Source organism: Marmota flaviventris, chromosome 17 (assembly GCF_047511675.1).
Source record: "Marmota flaviventris isolate mMarFla1 chromosome 17, mMarFla1.hap1, whole genome shotgun sequence".
Lineage (NCBI taxonomy): Eukaryota > Metazoa > Chordata > Mammalia > Rodentia > Sciuridae > Marmota > Marmota flaviventris.
The window spans coordinates 71088069-71107207 of NC_092514.1; the positions used below are offsets into that span (position 1 = coordinate 71088069).

The 19139-nt window shown below is 51.9% G+C and overlaps 1 protein-coding gene across 5 annotated transcripts in view; it reads right to left on the reverse strand.

The window, feature by feature from the left end:
• Positions 1 to 19139, reverse strand: part of Slc39a11 (solute carrier family 39 member 11) — a 389080-nt gene that overhangs the window by 304249 nt on the left and 65692 nt on the right. For 3 of the 5 annotated variants that reach the window (XM_071603731.1, XM_027946205.2, XM_027946202.2), the window contains exons 1-3: positions 12161 to 12244; positions 8738 to 8856; positions 6579 to 6617 (exon numbers count right to left, since the gene is read on the reverse strand). In XM_071603731.1, the coding sequence (XP_071459832.1) occupies positions 6579 to 6617; positions 8738 to 8845 (147 nt within the window). In that variant the 5' untranslated portion in view covers positions 8846 to 8856; positions 12161 to 12244. Of the gene's footprint in view, positions 1 to 6578; positions 6618 to 8737; positions 8857 to 9608; positions 9693 to 12160; positions 12245 to 19139 lie in introns of those variants that run through there. The other 2 variants (XM_027946204.2, XM_027946206.2) reach the window with 2 other exon arrangements.

Consider the following 19139-nt stretch of genomic DNA (forward strand, 5'->3'; position numbering starts at 1 on the left):
GCAAGCCTAAGGTCCTGCCCCCGATTATGGGGGTTCAGAGTAAGTGCCAGCGTCTTGGGGCACCACCATGCAGGAAGCAACATGGAGGAAGTGGCAGGAGCCCATAACAGTGCCAAGGCCTGGAACGAGGTGGGTTAGAGAAGGCCCACCCACCACGTCTTCATGCAGCAGACAGCACACTGGGCTTGTCAAATGGGACCCCAGGGCAGGCAGGACCAAGTCACCCCAAGCTGCTATGGCTTGGAGGAATGTCCTCCCACCAGGTCCATGTGTAATGGAATCGATCCCCAGGGGGTTGCTCCTGGAAGGTGTGTAGAAGCTTGGGAGGTGGGGCCTCATGGGAGGCTCGGTATGCCCTTGAAGGGGATAATGGGACCCTGGTCTCCTTCTCTTTTGCTTCCTGGCTCAGGAACTGGGCTGTTTGCTCCGCCATGTCTTCCTGCCATGATGTGCCGTTTCATCACAGGCTCAAAGAATAAGGCCGTTTGGTCAGGGACTGGAATCTCCAAGACCAGGAGCCAAAATAAGCCTAACTGCCTCGGGGATCTCCCTAGTATTGGCAAGCTGCCCAGTGCAGAGCCCATACTGATGGCACTCTGCTGAGCGCCCACCTAAGGGGGGAAGGGGCCTTAGCTTCAGGATGGACAAGCACCATCTCCCTGGCCACTGCATCCCAGTTCAGAACAAGAGGGTAGAATCTAGGAGGCCCTGGGGCTCCCAAAATCCTTAAAGAGCAAATATAAAAGATCCACACTGAACAAGCACCCAGAACCTTCTGAGACAACCCATCTAATCTAAGAGATGCTGGGGGTGGGATCAGACCAAGCATTCTCCTTCTCCCTCCTCCCTAGAGGGCCACCATCTGGGATGTCACCAACGAGTCCTCAGTTTCTCCAATAAGAAAAATCATGGCTCAGAAACAGGTAGCAGTGACCTTCCCCCTCAGAATCCCCACAGGCCACTCCTTCCCGCAGTGTCTTGTGGCATCTGAGCTACGTCCCAGCCCATCTCAATGCAATCCAAAGACCTCACGTTCCAAGAGCCATGAAGCATCTCCATTAGAACATACCAGACTTCCCCACCTCAGTTGATAAAGAGGAAGAAGCAAGTATTCCTCAATCTGGGATCTGCAGAGACGGAAGTCTAGAAGCTAGGACTTCTAAACACTCAATTCAATGGCTGCTCCATCCCTTAGACCTCCCCCCTCTCATATTTACTGTAGAATACACCTTGCCAGTAGCCCTGGCTAAAATCTCCTTCCCGAATCCCACATCCCACGACTGAAGTCCATTTCTTCCACCCAGTTCTGTGTAAATGAGGAACAGCTGGCCACCCGCACTCCTCCAGACTCAGAGGCCACCGTTGACCTCCAACAGTGAGCCAGTTATTTGGAGAAAACGTGATTCATCACTTGCTGCACAAAAAGCAGACTTGGCCAAAATCTCAAGAAAACCCTGTCATAAGAAACAGCTTCCTATGAGATAAAAGAGTAAGTAGTAAACTGCCTTTTCATGCCTAGAAGCCAGTTTCCCAATCGGTAGGCCTTCTCTTGTGCTGAGAATGTGTACTGATATAGCAATTCCTCGACTTGAGCCTCACAAAAAACACACACACCATCCAGGGCAACGAGTACTAATCTGGTGATCCTCCATGTTTCAGCCCCTCCAAACTCATCTCTGTATCTTTAGGGACCATGATAACTTTCTCAGTCCATGAAAGAATATTCAACTCCATGGTGAAGTTTACCACTAAAACATCCACAAGTAGGTGACCCAAAATCAAACTGAAACACTGCACAGTTGTCTTCCAATGAAAAGATATGTGCCCACCAGTGCTGCAGCTCACCCCTTTAAGAGCTTCCTGGCTCTGCATGTTTAATGAACCAGCCAGTCCCGTGTCCTCCCTGCTCAGGAGGGTCGACAGAGACTCAGGCAGACCAAGGAGCTTGACCAAGCTCACTCATCTAAATGCTGGCAGTCCCTGGCCTCTCGGCTGTGTCTGGTCCTCATTCTGCTGCTGTCTAGCAATTTTCAGCTCTGGGTAAGTCATTGTTCTCCCTAAACTCGTTTCTTGTCTGTAAATAGAGGCAGCTGTACCAGATATGATCTAAGGAGGCATTGTGGTTTAAAGGTAGGAGGCCCACAGTCAGACTGAGTGAAAATCCTGTCTCTGCTCACAATTTATTGCTGAACAATTATATTTAAACCTACTGTGCCTGCAAAATGGGAGTGAATCATAGTACCTGGTACATACCTCACAGGATTGCTATAAAAATTAAATTAGATGATCTATTTAAAGTGCTTGGCTGAGCATCATAAACACAATAAGGGCTCAATAAGTATTAGGTATTATTATCATCTGAAACCTTCTCCAGCTTTAAAGTTTCAGTACTCTAGGATGCTAACAGGCAATAAGGACTCCCCCTAAGAGTTCTCCCTGTTAAGTTTGCAGTTAAAGCAAAATTCAAGACCAAGCTTGGTACCAAAGACAGACAATGATTACTGGAGACTTGGAGAGAGATTTAAGAAATCTGGAGAAAAACAGGCAGAGATTCCAAGAGGAATCATTTAAGGAGAACGGTTCATGCTTCCAAGGTCCTGCTAATGAGAACAACAACCTGTGAAATATGCTCCCCAGCATGTCTAAAATACATATGTCCTTTATCCCAGGAATCTCTTATAGAAACAGTTTGGAGAACAATTACACGGTGGGTAGATGTGTCACTGTGCCATTACATTAGACAAGCTATAGTGTACATACTCGGGTAGAGATGGTGTCCAACCCACTGGAGAACTGTTAAGAGGCTGTACAGACATTTGTGAGATGGAATGGACCCTCCAGCCAACTCACGGCCAGTTTTGCTTTTGTCAAGACTAACTCAGAGCCTCCAGGATTGGGCCAGGGAGCAAAGCCTTTAGGGTACCAGGCACCACGGCCCTCGACCACCCTCCTACTGCCTACTAGGTATCAGGTATTATTAAAGTAATTTAATAATCATCTAATCTTTACAGTGCTCCTATGAGGGACGTACCAGATACTACGATTCACTCCCAATTTGCAGGCACAGGTGGTTTAAATAAATTGTTCAGCATTACATGGGGAGCAGAGACAGGGTTTGTACTCAGTTCAACTGTGGAGTTCCCAGTGTCATGCATTTGTGCATGACAAAATGTCCAAGGACACACACAGGGTTGACTGTAGAAGTAAGAGGGCAAGGGGTCTTAAGAACTTTCCACCGAGTTTGTAAACATTCTACAGGGCAGGTAACAGCAAAATGTGCTAGGTCAGGGCATCTCAACGTCCACAGCACTGACACTTGGTGAGTCCTTTGCAGTTGGGACACAGCCTGTGCTGTACATTGTAGGATGCTTGGGAACAGCCCTGGCCTCTACCCACTAGCTGCCAGCTGAGACAACCCAAGGTGCCAGGCATCCCTGGGAGCAAATCTGCCAATCTGACAACCACTGCCCCACCCAATAGCTCATCCATATCAAATATAAATTATTCCTAAGTCCAGGTGGTCATCACTGCTCAGGGCTCCTGGGCTCTACGGTCCTTCCCTGTTTCGGAGACACACATGTGAGAATGCCTTCTAGTCATCAATGCCACTGAGACTCCCTGGGTTTGAGTCCAAGCGTCTCCTACTCCAGGATTTTTAGCCTTTTCTGTAGTATCTGGGGACCTGCTAGGGACCTGCCAGGAGTTTCTGAGCAACTCACATTCAAGGTCACTTCTGGAAAAGCAAATGACTTGATTTTGGATAAAAATATAACTTCTAGAATCTCTATTTTCCTACCACTTTAAAAATCAGAAGCGAAACTATGTTAGATCATGTTTAACTTCAGTGTGTAGATGCCGAGACTCCCGGGCCTAGAGCACTTTGGTCCACCATCAGTACTGCAGAATGTGTAAGCTCAGGTGCATGGGCCCCTCATGAACTTACAACTACAGTGGTCTTACGATAGTTTCCTTAAAAAAAAAAAAAAAAAAAATCATAAGTTATTCCTACGTGTCCTGAAGGCCAGGACACACTCAATTTGTTGGTTTCCTTTTTTATTTTGATTTGTCTTTTGGTATGTGACAGCTTCTGACCTACAAGAGAAGGCTACAGCGAGACACCCAAAAGCCTGATCAATGGAGTAGGGGTCTTCACACTTCATACCTGTGTATCCCCTTTAGGTACATGAAATCCAGGTTCCCTCCCCTTTGCTCATTTGGGTTTGTTCAAGTTGTAGATGGACACAACATCTTTTATGTGCAGCTGAGGATCAAACCCAGGGCCTCACGCCTGCAAGGCAAGCACTCTCCCACCGAGCCACGAGCCCAGCCCCACTTTGCTCATTTGTAAGCTTGACATTTCAGTTCCTGGACGAACCTATTACAACTATGACTAGTAATGAAGAAATTCATAACAAAAACAGCATACCACTTTGTAGTTATGAAATATTGAAAAGCTAAATATTCTTGGAAGAGCATTAATAGAAGGGCCTTTTTTCTCATTCCTTTTTTAATTCACTCATAGGTCTATAATTATTAAGTGGCATTGCTAGAATAAGACAGGGTTGAGCATCAATTTAATTTCTATTTCTTTGCTTATGTTAATAAAGAGAAGGAAAGAAGAGAAAATGCATTCCAGCAAGTGAGAAGATGGGGTGGTTGAGCTGTTATGCTATTGTTCTTTGAGCTTTTGTTATGTTACAGTCCCCAAATCCCAGAGTGGCCCACCATGGAAAACCAATTTTAAGGATCTCTCCACTGACCGTTTGATTAAATCCATCTTCAAGGGTAAGAGTGAAGGGTTGGGGCTGTCTCCACAGCAGCCAACATTCCAAGGGGCCCTCTGCTCATCCCTGGAGGCGCTGCCCCCTAGGCCAGGTCATCAGGGGAGGGCGAGGTGGGAGGGGGCACCTGACCCAGGGAAGGCAGAGGAGAGCAGCTTCCAGGGTGTACTCAGGTACAACAGTTTTCAGGAAGAGAACACTTGGGAGCTCAGGACCTAGACGCTGATTTTGCTAACACTCTGCCCACCTGGGTACAGCTGGAAAGTCCCCATGTTCTCTAAGGACAGGCCCCAGTGTGACAGCGGCTGACTTAAATGACCTCAGAGAAATCCCTCCACCCCCAGACCACAGGACTATAAAAACTGCATTTTTAGAACCAAACCCTGATCCACTAAAAGTGAAAAAGGGTACTCTGTGCCTCCTGCTGTGGCTGATACAACTGGAATACACTGGGACACTTGAAGTATCCAGGCCCCAAAAAATGAAGTCTGAATTAACCTAGCCCCAATTCCAACTCCCAGCTAGTGGGACACAGAGGGGACTGAGGGACAAATTATGAGAAAGTGACCAAATTCAGAATGTGGAACATTCTAGAAACAAATAACCCAGTTTCTCTAAGAAATGACTAGTGTAGGGGGAAAAAAAAAAACGAGAATGTTGAATAAAAGACTTAAAAGATAGAATTCTATTTTGGCAGGGGTGGATTGTGGGGATTAAACTCAGGGGCACTCAACCACTGAGCCACATCCCCAACCCTATTTTGTACTTTATTTAGGGAAAAGGCCTCACTGAGTTGCTCAGCACCTCACTTTTGCTGAGGCTGGCTTTGAACTCACAATCCTCCCATCTCAGCCTCCTGAGCCACTTGGATTACAAGCGTGCACCAATACACCTGGCAACACTTAAAAGATGATTCTAGAACATTCTTAGAAGACCCCTTGGAAAAGAGGGAGGAGTATGAACTCAGCAGAACATGCCTGTAATCCCAGTGACTCAGGAGGCTGAGGTAGGAATGTGGCAAGTTCAAGGACAGCCTCAGCAACTTAGGGAGACCCTGCCTCAAAACAGTAAAAAAAGGCTTGAGGGGTGTGGCTCAGTGGTACAGCATCCCAGGGTTCAAACTCCAGAACCATCAAAAACAAGAGCAAACTTGAATATTGCCTGGGTGTTAGATTATAATAAGGAATCACTGTTAATTTGGGCAGGTGTGGTAATGGCATGGCAATTACTTTTTTTCCCTAAGTCATTGAGAAATGTGTATTGAATCTGCAGGTGAACTACATGACGCCTGAGATTGCTTTTACAAAATACCCTAACCTCCCCAAAGGCTGGAGGACAGACAGAATGCAATTAGCAAAGCCTGTTATCAAGGTTCAACTGATGGGCACCTGGGATGGATCCAGGATTCTCTCCACATTTTTTGCATAGCTAAAATAAGCCTTTTAAGGGAGGAGAGGAGAGGAAGACAATGTTTGATTAGTGCTAACTGTGTACCGGGCCAGGACTGTGCTAGGCCCTACTAAATGTCGTCTTTGACAAATCCTGAGACAGCTTTCAAGCAAGGCTCCTTCACAGTCTAGAGAGGGACAGGGCCATCTGATGAGGGGGAAATGCACATAGCTGTCGAGGACAGGGAGCCATTAGCACTTAGCGAACCCAGAGGTGCCTCTAGATCACATGGGGAGAGACTGAGATGGTGCTGGATGGAGAAATATCAGCGTGCACAAACACACACACACACACACACACACACACCCACACCCCTCGGTTGCCGTTTCCCCCAGAAGTGCCACTTACCCCTGCAGCGAAACCGAGGCTTCCGTCCAAGATGCGTCTCTGAAAATGAAAGATAAGTGTCTCAGTTTCCAAGGGACAATGAGATAACGTGTCCTAAGCCGAGAGGAGGCCATAAGGCCCAGGAGAGCCAGGACCCACTCTTGAGCTGGTGAGCTCTGAGTTTATAAAATGGGCCAAGCACCAGGGGAGAAAAGACTTACAACCTTCCATCAGTCCAGAGCCAATCAGAAGTGTCTTTTCTGGGGATGCTCAAGGACGCACAACCCCACCCATGCCCCTGACTGGGGCTCCCTGTGCAAGGACACAGTTGGCCCTTTCAGACCAAGAATTGGGGAAGGGCATAGGAAACATCCAAACCCTCACACAGTGGGGGGTGCAAACCGGAAGACCATTCTGGAGAACTACTTGGTGGCACCATGGGAAGTGCCTCTCCTGCGTAATAACTAAGAAATGCTTGCTCAGATTCACCAATCACACAAACATTCAGAGCGGCATGACGTGCGAGAGCCCCCAACCAGAAAACTGCTCAAATCCCCACCAACAGTGGAAATTACGCACCCGCCAGTGAGGATGTATCCATGTTACAGAACGCCACATGGCAAGCACACACACACTGTATACGTACACGTCACAAACAGGCAGGGGCGTTAAGTAAACTGGAAAGTAAATAGGGTGCACTCAGCCAGACACACGCTCCACCACCACTCTGTCTAAATAAAGCACCAGAACACGGAAGACCAGCCCCACTGCTGGAGAGCAGAAGAGGGAGCACCCCTGGAGTGGAGGGCGGGGTGAGGGATGTGGCTGGATGGGGTGGGGACCGGGTGGGGACTTGATCTAGACTCTGGTTTCAAGGACATTTCTGAGGAACATACATTTTAAAAATGTGCACTTTTCTATGAGCATCTTCTATACCAATAAAAAGATCTGCTACTGGCCATCCTAGATGGGTGGACTCAAAATATGGCCTACGCATACAGGGGCATATCCTTTGGTCTTTATTAAAAATAAATTCTGGCACATGGGACAACATGGATGAGACCTCAGGACACTATGGCCATAGAAATAAGGCTCCCTCCTCACAACTCTGAGGGAGCCCTGGCAACCACATTCTACGTTCTGTGAATTGGACATCTCTGGGTGTCGTGCATACTGAGATTCTGGGAGCCCTGTGACTCCGGGTCGTGAGGTTTAAGTTCTGAGTCTCCGGTGGAGTGGTTCCAGGACCCCCAGGAGGGGAGGGGCTGGTGCAGCGGTGGAGTCAGGGTCTCGGGGCTGACATCCACCCGAAGAACTGGTCTCTAACACGAGGTGCTGACTTGCCAGCTTCTAGGTGTGTCTTCCTCTCTGCTCACGTGCACCCTACTATTTCTCTAGCTGCGCGCTGAGCTACCTAGAAACCGCACTCAAGGCAGACCCTGGGGCTCCCGGCCCAGGTGGAGGGAGCTCGAGTTGGAGAAAGAGGGACACTTCAAGCATTGGGGGTGGGTGTGGAGGGGCAGGGGCACGAGGAGGGGTGAGCGAGAGGTGCGGAGATGTAGGGGCCCGGGGGAAGGAGGAGAGATGTGGGGACAGAGGGGTCCATGGGGGTGTGGGATTAGGTTGTGGGGACCTGCGAGTGACCGAGGGTGCTGGGGTTTAATCAGGATACGTGGGGGCAGTGGGGGCAGGCGTGTGGTCTGCAGGAGGACGGGAGGTGTGCCTGCCTGCATCATCCCAAGGAGCAGGAATAAAAAGCCCCTTCCCGCCCCCGGGCTGTTTTCGTCATCCCAGCTAGCACAAGGCCACGGGCAGGGCGGGCACATCTGAAGCCTAATCTTCTCTGGTCATGCATTGAGCCACCTGTTCCAAATCAGACAGAAGGTAGAAACCAGGCAGCGGGCTAACAGAGGTTGCATGACTGGGTTTGCCATCCCACGCCCTTGGAGTCAGGTTGTTGGGCAGCAGAGGACGACACAGCGCGTGGCATATTTGCCGCGAGCGGACACCTGTTCCCCTGGCCTGGTAGGGAGTCAGGAGAAGAGACAGGGAAGAGACCTTACCACCCGCTGCCTGCAGACATGGCAGGGGCCTCCTGGGGCCAGCAGGCCTGCTTGGAACGAGCCGCCAAGAGGGTCCCACAAACCTCTAGAACCTTAGAACTGAAGCAAGGGACTCACCTGTCCACTAGAGAATATGAACACCAGAGCCGCCCCAGCTGCCGTCATCCCCCAGGTGAAGAAGGTCCCCAGCAAGGCCTGGAACACGGGGTTGTAGCCCTGGAGCATGCTGGATACAGCTGTGTGCAGAGGAGCGAGAGGGTCAGCCGTTGGAGGTCCCTTTCGGAGATACATGCATTTTCTCAAGCGTCCTGGGCCCCCTGGCTGAGCTGGCCTCCATCTGGGTTGGTGGGAGCCACCCTTCTGCTGTGCCAACCCAGCACATGGGTCAAACTTCTCCACCCCGGCCCCCCAGGCGTTGAAAATCCACTAACTCCAAAAAGAGACACGGAGGCACCTAGAGAGAGAGCAGGAGCCCCAGCAACAGGCCGCAACACTGAGATGCCCCAAAAAGAAACACAAAGAACGCGGATCGTGCAGCCTGGAAGGGCCCCCGGATGGTCTGACGCAGCCCCGTGACCAGCTCAGATCCCCCTTTTAAACTCTTCCATTTAATTCCCAATCACACCGTTAATAGCTCCCAGCCGTAGCCCCCGGGCCTGGCCAACGGTGAATTGCACAGACCCACGGATTCCTATGAGTCTCCACGCCCCCACGGGCTCCTCAAGCCCCGTGCCCATGACATCAGGTGCGGTGCGGGGCTCGTGCTCAGCTGAATTCTTTAGGGCACCTCAATGAGTCCCAGGTGGTGCTGCCTCCAGGTCTCTGTTCATGCAGCGCCCTCCCGGAGTGCCTGCCCTCCACCTCTCCAATCACAGAGCCCAGGGCCTCCTCCGTGGGTCACCTGAAGCCAAGCTCATGGAAGTCTCGCCCGGGCCCCCCACCGCCCTCCCACGCATCTTGGCTGCTCTCTCTGTGCGGGCCGGCCCACCTGGTTTGTATCTTTCTCTGCTTGAAAAACAGGGGCGATGCTTTCCCACAGTTGGCACCCCTGTGAAACAGGACTTTGTGGCCCCTGAAAAATATTTGGAAAGGGTCCACTTACCTGGACGGTTTGCTCTGGGCCCAGGCAAACCCAGGCAAGGACAAGGAAACAGAGCCAGGAATGGCCTTTCCCCTGGTCAGCTCAGCACACCACTGCCCACCAAGAAAAGAGAGGCAAGTGCCCTTCCCTCTTTTGGGGCCCAGAGCACCTCCTCCAGATTTAACACTCCTAGGACCCCCAGCTCTGGAAAGACCGTGAGGCTGACCTCTCCCGTGGAAAGTTACAAGGCACTTCTGGACAGGCCGGAGACCTGGAACACAAACACGGGGCCCGCAGCCTCGTCTCAAAGGCCTCATTCAGCTCCCCGTTGGCCCACCAGCACCCACAGGCCTGGACAGGACCCTACTGGTCTGCCCTGCCAGGCCCTGGTGCCGAGGAGCCCGCTGGCCTGGGCTGCAGATCAAGAGTGAAGACACTGCCTCTCTTGACCCTGGGTGGAAACCGTGGCAGAGGGTGGACAGGGGCCCCCATGCCAGGGGCTCAGCAGCACTGCCAGGTTCAAACCCAGGAAGGGCTCTGGGCCCAGGCAAACCCAGGTGGACCCAGTCAAGCCCCAGCTGGGCCTCGTCCTAGGAGAGCTCTGTGATTACACAGGATCCTTGGATTCAGACTGAGGTCCCTAGGTGTAAACAGAACCCAGGGTGGTGATCATAGCCATTAATGGGAGGGGGTCATTTTTAAAAGAAGCCACCTCTTTACCTCCATGGTCTTTCTGAGTTACCCCGAAAGAGAGGATCACAAAGACATCTGGGTCCTCACACCAACCACCTACTTCTGGCTGCCAGAGGATAAAACTTCAAACACAGGCACCGAGCTATCGCCCTCTCCGTACTTGGCATCCAAGAAGGGTCGGAACAAAAACCCCTCTTTATTTTTCCCAGTGGTTGAACGTGCCTTTTGACGGCTTCGGGACTGAGCAAACAACCCTCATTTGCCAAAAGGCCAAAGTCAAAGTGGGTTTTGTGGGCTGGTGAACAGACGGGAGTTCATGGGTGTCCTGGTGGTTGGTGGGATAGGAAAAAGCCTCTTCAAAACCTGTCCCTATTTATATCTGAGCACCCTGAGAAGTGAGGAGAAGGAGGGACCCAGAGGGGACCAGAGCCACAAGCTTTCTAGCCCAACAGGAACAGTGTTTGTCAGGGGAACCCTAGCCCAGCACCCCTGGGGGAGTTTCTTCCATTTGTTGTCTGAAAACCTCCCCCCTGGGCAGGGTGCAGTGGTGCACACCTGTGATCCCAGTGATTTGGGAGGCTGAGGCAAGAGGATCAGGATCGCAGGTTCAAAGGCAGCTTCAGCCCTGTCTCAAAATAAAATATAAAAAAGGCTGGGGATGTGGCTCAGTGGTTGAAAGTCCCTGGGTTCAATCCCTGGTAAAGAAAAACAGAAAACCTCACTCCTCAAAAGGGTGGCCCAAGGACCAGCAGCACTGGGCCCCTTGGGAGCTACTTAAGAATGCAGACTCTCAGGTCACCTCGGGCCTGCTGATCAGAATTGCATCTGAACCAAGTCCACGAGGGATTCTGATGCACACTGACATGTGTACAACCTCTCCAAGACCAGGAGCACAGACAGCAGGGGGATGGCTCAGCTGGTACAGTCCCCAGAGAACAATGTTTCTCAAACAGTAGACCAGTCACCTTAGGAGCATGGCACACCAAGCCCCGTCACCTCCAAAGCAGCTCTTTCACTGGGGTTCAGTCTCCCTCAGAAGCTGGATATGAAGACCTTAAACTCCGAGGGGCTGGCAGGAGAGAAGCTCATTCTCTGCCCACTGCAGCTTCAGAGAAGCCCCCACACTGGCCCCACTGCACCCCTGTGCACAGTCTGCGCGGGCCGCCCAGAAGGCCATCCAGGCTGGTGGAGCTCTCCTTATTATTTTATTTTGCTGCCCCTTTAAACCTGTTGCTCCCTTCTGAGAGTCAGCTTCAAGATGCTGGTGAGGCTGCAGAAGTGGGCACAGCACCTGTGTGCCCAGGTCCTAGTGAGATGGCACACAGGGAAGCAAGAAGTCTCAGGTTGGGGCAAAAGTGGTTCTGGGAGAGTCGTCTAGTGTCTTGCTGCTCAAAGTGTGGTCCGTGGACCAGCGGACCAGGGACGTGGTTAGAAATGCACAATCTCAGGCCGCACCCCAACCTGCTGCAGGTTAAGTTCAGAAGCCAGGGGGAGGGGCCTCTGCTCCCGGGGATCCCGCATCCCCCACCCGCCCACAGGCAGCCAGGACTGCAGAGGCTGGAGGAGGTGCAGTCACTGCCCTCCCGGCTCACCCTGGAGGGGCAGAGCGGGGCCAGGCACTCCTCCCTGCCCGGCCACCTGCAAGCCTCCTGCTTCTCCTCGATCCCTCCTTTCCCCGGGGACACCCTCAAGTCTCATACTCGGGTCGTGAGGGCCCCGGGCTCTGGCCCCGCCAAAGGCGCTGAAGGAGAGAAAAGCCAACTCACTAGGGTGCCCTCTCCAGCCCCCACTCCACTTCCATCAGCCCGCTGCTGCTCACGGGGCCGGCTCCACTCCCGAGTCACTTCCTGCTTTCCTCCCAGCACACGTGTCCCTCCAGCCACCAGGCCCCGCCCTGCCACCACTGGCAAATCCCGCCTGAAGAATAAATTCTCTGGTTCACAGCCTTCTGCAGGCTCAGGAACAGATCCGGGGCGGGCAGAACTGCGCTCCAAGGCCAAGTGCAGAGCAGTCGGTGTGCACAAGCCTTCGCAGTCCTGGGGGAGGACACCCAGGGAAAGAGTTGTGTGCCAGGACCCTGATGCTGCTTGTGTTTCTCCATGAGCCAATGGGAAGCGAGCAGCAGCACAGCTGGTGCTGGGGCCCAAGGGACGTCAGCACCAGCATAGCTCCCTGGGCCAATGGCCCTTAAATCTCAGCACATCTCACAAACACACACACACACACACACACACACACACACCTCCCCGAAACATGCATACTGCCTGTGACTTGCACACTTCCCTAAGTAAGATGTGCAGAGTTGGCCAGAAGGAAATGTTTCCTTAGAGCTCCAAACCCTGACCGTGACCTCCACTGCCACCTACCTGTGTCCTCTCCAGTAGGGGCCCTGAAGCCCCCATTAATTGGAGGAGAGAAGGAGTGCACCAGAACAGCCCAGAGCAGTGGCTGAAGAAAGTGGCGGGTGTTTTGCAGACATCCAGGGCTGCTGCAAGTGTCAAAGGGCCATAAGACAGGTCCTGGGGGATCTGATCAGCAAGGGAACCACGGGAATCTAGGGTGGCAGAACAGACGGTGGCCCTGGTCACGTGGTCTGGCTCATGGCCTGCCAGCACCTCTCCTGGAAGACTGGGGCAGGGAGGAGTGGGATAAGGGGTGGGTTGGCACAAAGTGGTCCAGCCCAGTGTGTCAGTATGTCCTGGGTGGATCCCATCTTCTCTCTCTCTCTCTCTCTCTCTCTCTCTCTCTCTCTCTCTCTCTCTCCTCTAAAGAGGTAGTACAGCCACTGAGAGTCAACTTTGGAATGACCATGGGGAAGAACTGGCACATGGGTCCCTTGGACAGATTCCCCAGCCTTCTCAGCCTCTGTTTCCCCCAATGGGTCAGGAGATGATACTGTGCTCCCTGTGGATCACGGTGCCCCGGGGTGAGGCACTGCAGCCCTGGCCAGCAGTTCTTCCCCACTCCCTAGCTCAGGGCTCCACAGACATCCACTCGGCATCTGCTCTTGCCCAGGCCTCTGCTGGACCCTGGAGCCCGGAGGTCAGCAAGGGAGATGTGGCTTCACCTCCCCGTCCTTTCTTCTCTGCCCTTTTGCAAGTCTGGCCACTGACCCGACCTGAGGACCGAGTTGAGCCTCTGGCCTGGGGCCACCAGGGCCTTCCCTGCATGGTGCGGGCAATAAGCCCAGCTGGAGCAGGCTTTCAGATTTACTGACAGGTCGGGAGGTGAACGTAACAGGCATCGTATAGACACGCTGTAGAGTGGTTAGGGAAGTGGCTGCTTGTTTAAGGAATTTGGAAAATTATTCCTCTCGTATGTCTAGATTATATCCACTTATCTCCATCTCAACTGGGGCCACCTTGTGAAATGACCCCACTTCTCCATCCTGCCCTGACCACCTGTTGATCTTCCTGATTCGCTGTTGTGCCATCTCTGCACAGAGTTAGGACACAAACCCTGCAGTGCCAGTCTCCTGTCGCAAACCTTCTGAGGGCTCCTCGCTGCTCCTGGGGGGAAACCCAAGCTCCCGCCCTCAGCCTCTGGACCACCTGGAACCCCTCCACCCCCACCCCAACTCACCGGTCCACCTCCTCCGGGACCACCAGGCACACTCCCAACTCAGGGTCTTTGCATTTGTCCTCCCTCTGCCTGGAGCAGATTTCTCCCAGATTCGCACCTGGCTGGGTCCCCAAATGCCAGCACCGCAAGGTCTGTGCCACACCTGCCTTGGCCCTGCCATGCCCCCCGATGCTCGGTGCAGAGCAGATGTTGGATATTTATGGAAGGAAGGAGTCCATTAGATACAGAAGTATTATCTGCTGGCTCCACTTTGTCTTGAGAGCTGCGAGAAGCGGTCATATTCACAAACTGCATGGAGCTGCCCAGCCAGCCTACCATGTTCCTACCAGGCTTTCCTGGTGGCACCGGGTGCTTCCCAGCCAAGGGCGATGCTGTCCCCACCCCCACCTGTGAGACATTGAGTGGGCACCACCAGGTCGGTCAATACCCAGCCCCGGCAACAAAATGGCCCAAAAAACATCAAGGGGATAAAAAACAATGTGTGAGACCTGGAGTGATACCACAGAATAAATTGTCTCAGGAGGACACGACATGATGATAGAAATCCCTCCTTACAATGTAACGTGCTTTCAAGAAGCATCCATCAAGGCCCTGGTTAGCATCTGATCCACCGTGAGCCGCAAGAAGGAAGAGAGTCAGCTGTCCGGCCATCTCTGTGCTTGCTCCTGCGCGGCTGCTGCGAGGCTCTGCCCTGGCCGCCAGTTAAAACATCCGTGTTCAACTCCCTCTAGCCCTGTGGGTCTTGATGTCAGGCTCCGAGGCTGGCATCAGGACACTGTGACATTACAGAGCCCCCATATGAAATTCCTGGGAGGGCTTGGGCAGGGACTCCCTGACAGCTGGGGCAGACAGGGCTCGCCCTTGACATTTGCTCTGAAAAATGACTGATGAACAGATGAAGAGGAAGTTCTACCTGACATCTTACCTAAGCATCACCCAGAAGGGCCCACGACCCCTTGACGCCAGCCACTCCTCTGAGCCTGGGAAGAGCTGCCCTTTAGGGCTTGAAGGAGAAACTGAGTCAGCAATCCATTTCCCCCCGCCCCTCACATCTAACATTTGATTCTGAATCTGCCCCACAAATGTCCCAGGGCCACAGAGTGGGTACAGATTCTGCTGACTCTACACAAAACTATTGTCCCTGGAGGAGTTTTTGGTCCTTGTGGTAGGCTTTTAAAATCCAAACCCAGTCTTGCTCCACTGTCTGCTTAATAAGACACTAAATATCAAAAACCACCCCTAACTGAACATGGAACACTCTGTCTCTAAGAAGATGATCGGCATCAGTCCGTTTCCCTCAATTTCTACTTTTGTTGCTTCAAGCTCTTCCGGTGTCTTTGGCAGGTTGACCAGGGGGACTACTGAGCAACTGGACTCTGCTTCAGCTGCTCCTCGACAGCTGTGTACAGCACTTGAACACCCTGCTGTCCATTCAGTCGCTCAGAAAATGTTTACTGTTTACTGCACACCTACTACGTGACAGGCGAATGTGTGGCACTGGGTACAGGCCACCAAAGACAGATTCAACCCACGGCTCCAGGATGCTTCTGGTCTAGAAGACTTGGGCAGAGGGTCGTGTGCTGTGAGACAGAGGCTGACTACTGAAGGCCTCTTGTTGCCTCTTTCCTTTTCCTATTCCTCATAAAAAAAACATCTATGCCTTCTATTTCTAGGTGTAGCCATCCAGTGAGGAAAGGAGATGATCTCCTGGTGGGGAGAGCACAGTGGGCCTGGGGCTGCTGTCAGCTCAGGGAGGAGACTTTCTAGGCTGTAGACCAGTGCGTGCACCGCTGAGCCAGGTGCAGAGAGACCTTAGGAGATGAGGACCGATTTAGAGGCCTGGGGACCTGTGGTTTCTTTCTCATTCTAATGCCATCTTCATTTTCTTACCAACATTTTTTTTTTTTCCTTAAACTAGACCTCAAAATTGTATAAGCTTCAGAATCACAAAGCTTGGATGATCTCTGAGCGATGTTCAGGGATTTAAGCAGGAAAACAAATAGCTTCCTCTGGCCGACAGAATCATGTTCCCGTACCCCAAAGGCATCTGTATCCTAACCCTTGAAACTTGGGACTGTGTCACCTCACGTGGCAGAAGGATCTTTGCTGGCGTGATTAAATTAGGATCTTGTGGGGGAAGATTACCCTGGATTATCTGGGTGGGCCTCATAATCCCAAGGGTCGTTTTAAGGGAAAAGAGGGAGTGAACGGTCGGAGGGAGAGCAGGAGATGTACCGATGGAAGCAGGGGTCAGAGACAGGCAGCCACAAGCCAAGGCAGGCAGGCAGCCTCCAGAGATGGAAAAGGGGAGGAAACAGCGTCTCCCGAGAGGCTCCAGAAGGAACTGGCCCTGAAGATACCAGGACTGTAGGACTTCTGACCTCCAGAACTCTAGGCTGGTTCATTTGTCTTGTTTTAACTCACTAAGTTTGTGGTCATCTGTTACAGCAGCAAGAGGAAACCCATCCACTTCCTTTTCCCTGAAAAAACCTAACTGCACAGACACTCTTCTCCACTGCTGCTGTGACTCACCAGGATCCACACGGGGTCCTGGTCCATGGTCACAGCCATGTAGGACCAACTACATAACAGTCAGGGCCTGGTACAAAATGAAAACAGGAGGCCCCTTGTTCAAAGACACCATTAAAGATACTGACATACAAAGCCTGTTCCTTTCTTCTGCATCACTCCTGGGACCACATGCAGGCTCCACCGTCCCATCAGACTGAGCTTAAAAAACACAGCTCAGGGGTGAAACTACTAGGAATCTCAAGGCAGGGACAGCAGAACATTAAACCACGGGCAGGCCCCTCTGAGAACAGGGCCCTGTGTGACGGTACAGGCCACACGTCATGAAGCAGGTAGTGCCCCTGTGGCCCGAGTGGCAGGACCAGATTAAGGAAGGCCACCGTGTCACAGTGGGGGAAGCCGGGGTTGATCGTTCAGGTGAGCGAGCAGAAGGTTCCGGATGGATAAAACACACAGGTGAGACCCACAGCTAGAGCCAAAGTGCCACGGAAGCCATCCCAGGCAGGGAAGCAGAAGGCAAATCCCAATGCCTATTCCTAGTGGGAACTAAAGGCAGGCAACAGGGGTGGGGGAATATCTCTGCACTCAGAAACTACCAGACCACGGTCGGGGCTGGGCGCGGTGGCAGAGCGCTTGCCCTGCATGCATGAGGCACTGGGTTTGATCCCCGGCACCACATACAAATAAACAAATAAAATAAAAGATTTAAAAAAAAAAAAAAAACTACTGAACCAGAATTTGGGGTCCCCAAGCTCTTCAAAGGCCTAAGGAATGGTCACAAATTTAAAATTATAGACACTGGCTCAAAAGGAAAGACAAAAGAATCTATGGAAATCAAAATTAATAAATGTTTAACTAATGTCCCTAAAACCTTCTTAATTGTTGACTTTGGTGTTCATAAAAATTTAATTACATTTGAAAAACAAACGGAGGCAAACAGAGGCTCAGCTTTTCTCACTTCCAGATAATTCCTCAGTACGCACAGAGATGGCCAGGAAATCACTGCCCATCATAAATCAATTAAGCTTAGGGCCAAACAATTTCCAAAGCAAAACCACTTTGATTACTTTGGCGGGGGGCGAGGGTGTACTTAATGTGGAATGCAGGAGCATTTTATTACGTTTGGTGCCACATGAGATGAGACCTTGAAAGACCAGGGACTCTAGAGGGGCCTCCAAAGATCCTGGAGGCAGGAAACGGGGAGAGAGGCAGGATTCTAGGAAACTCTATTCTTCTCCAAGAGTGAGAACAGAAGCACAGCTCGTCCCGTGAGGATGAGCTGAGGCTCCTGAAGGGCTGATGCCAGAGACAGTCCTGGGGTCACCTCCTGCCCAGGGCATGAGGCCAGCCAGCCAGGACCTGAGGAAGATGAGAGGTTGGGGAGGGAGCCCTTGGGACAGGAGTGCCCAGCCTCCAGTGCAGAGGGCAAGAAGGAGGAGCTGGTCCCCCAACTGTCCATGGCCAGGAGGGAGGGACCCCCCAAGGTGCTCCAGACCCCTGAGGCTGCTGGGTGGAATGAGGCCAGGGCTGGAGACGTGTGGCCACTGGGGGAGGTCAGCTGAGAAGCCCTGTAGACAGGTTGACTAGTGGCCTCCAAAAAGAGACGCTCAAATCCCAACTTCAGTGCCTGTAATGTGGCCTTCTTTGAAAATAGGACTTTCTTTGCAGATGAAAGATCTCAACATGAGGTCATCCTGGATTAAGTGGGTATGTCCTAAGTCCAATGACACATGTGTACTCATAATTGACAGCAGGGAAGACCACAGGGACACTGGAGAAGAGAAGGCAAAATGGAGACAAGCAGAGATTGGGGTGACGTGGCCACAAACCAAGGAGCACATAGAGCCACTGGAAACTGAAAGAGGCCAGAAGGGACCCTCCTCTGGGGCCTCCAGAGACAGCCTGGCCCTGACAACACCTTGATTTGGACATCTGGCCTCCAGACCCGTGAGAGAATAAATTTCTGTGGCTTTAAGTCACCTGGTTGATGGTATTTTGTAGTGTTTTGTTATTGAAGCCTTAAGACACTCATACACACTGACTCCTGTCATTTCTACCACAGGAAGGTGAAGAAGCGCCAACCACCAGGAAGCCAAGTCTTTACCCAGATGTACTTAAGAAGTTCTCTCGCTGCCTTCATTTTAAAAAACAAAAGCAAACCCAAAAGCCACCTCTCTGTGCTAATGGGGGCTAGCTCAACCTAAGAGGGAGGCAGTCAGGGCTCCTGATTCAGCTTCCTCTCCAGTGACAGTGGCCCAGTTTCATTGGGCTTGTTGTGGTCCTAAAATTGTTGAAGTCCCAACCCCCAGCACTCGGCACGTGTCCTTATTTGAAAACAGGGATCCCACAAATTAAAGTGTCGTCATTAGGATGGACACAAGATGACTAGTGTCCTTATAAAGAAAGGAAGTTTTGGCAGAAAGATATGGATAGAGAGAAGATGATAAGGAGTGGCAGGGAGAAACTGGCCATCTGCAAGGCAGGGAGAGGGGACTGGACAGATCTTTCACTCAGGAGGGACCAACCTGAGCTGTGGACTTCGCTGTCCAATACCTGTCTGTTGTTGGAGTCACTCCGTTCTTTGTTGAGGCAGCCCTAGCAAACCAATCAATGCCAGAGGGCACTGGGGCTCAC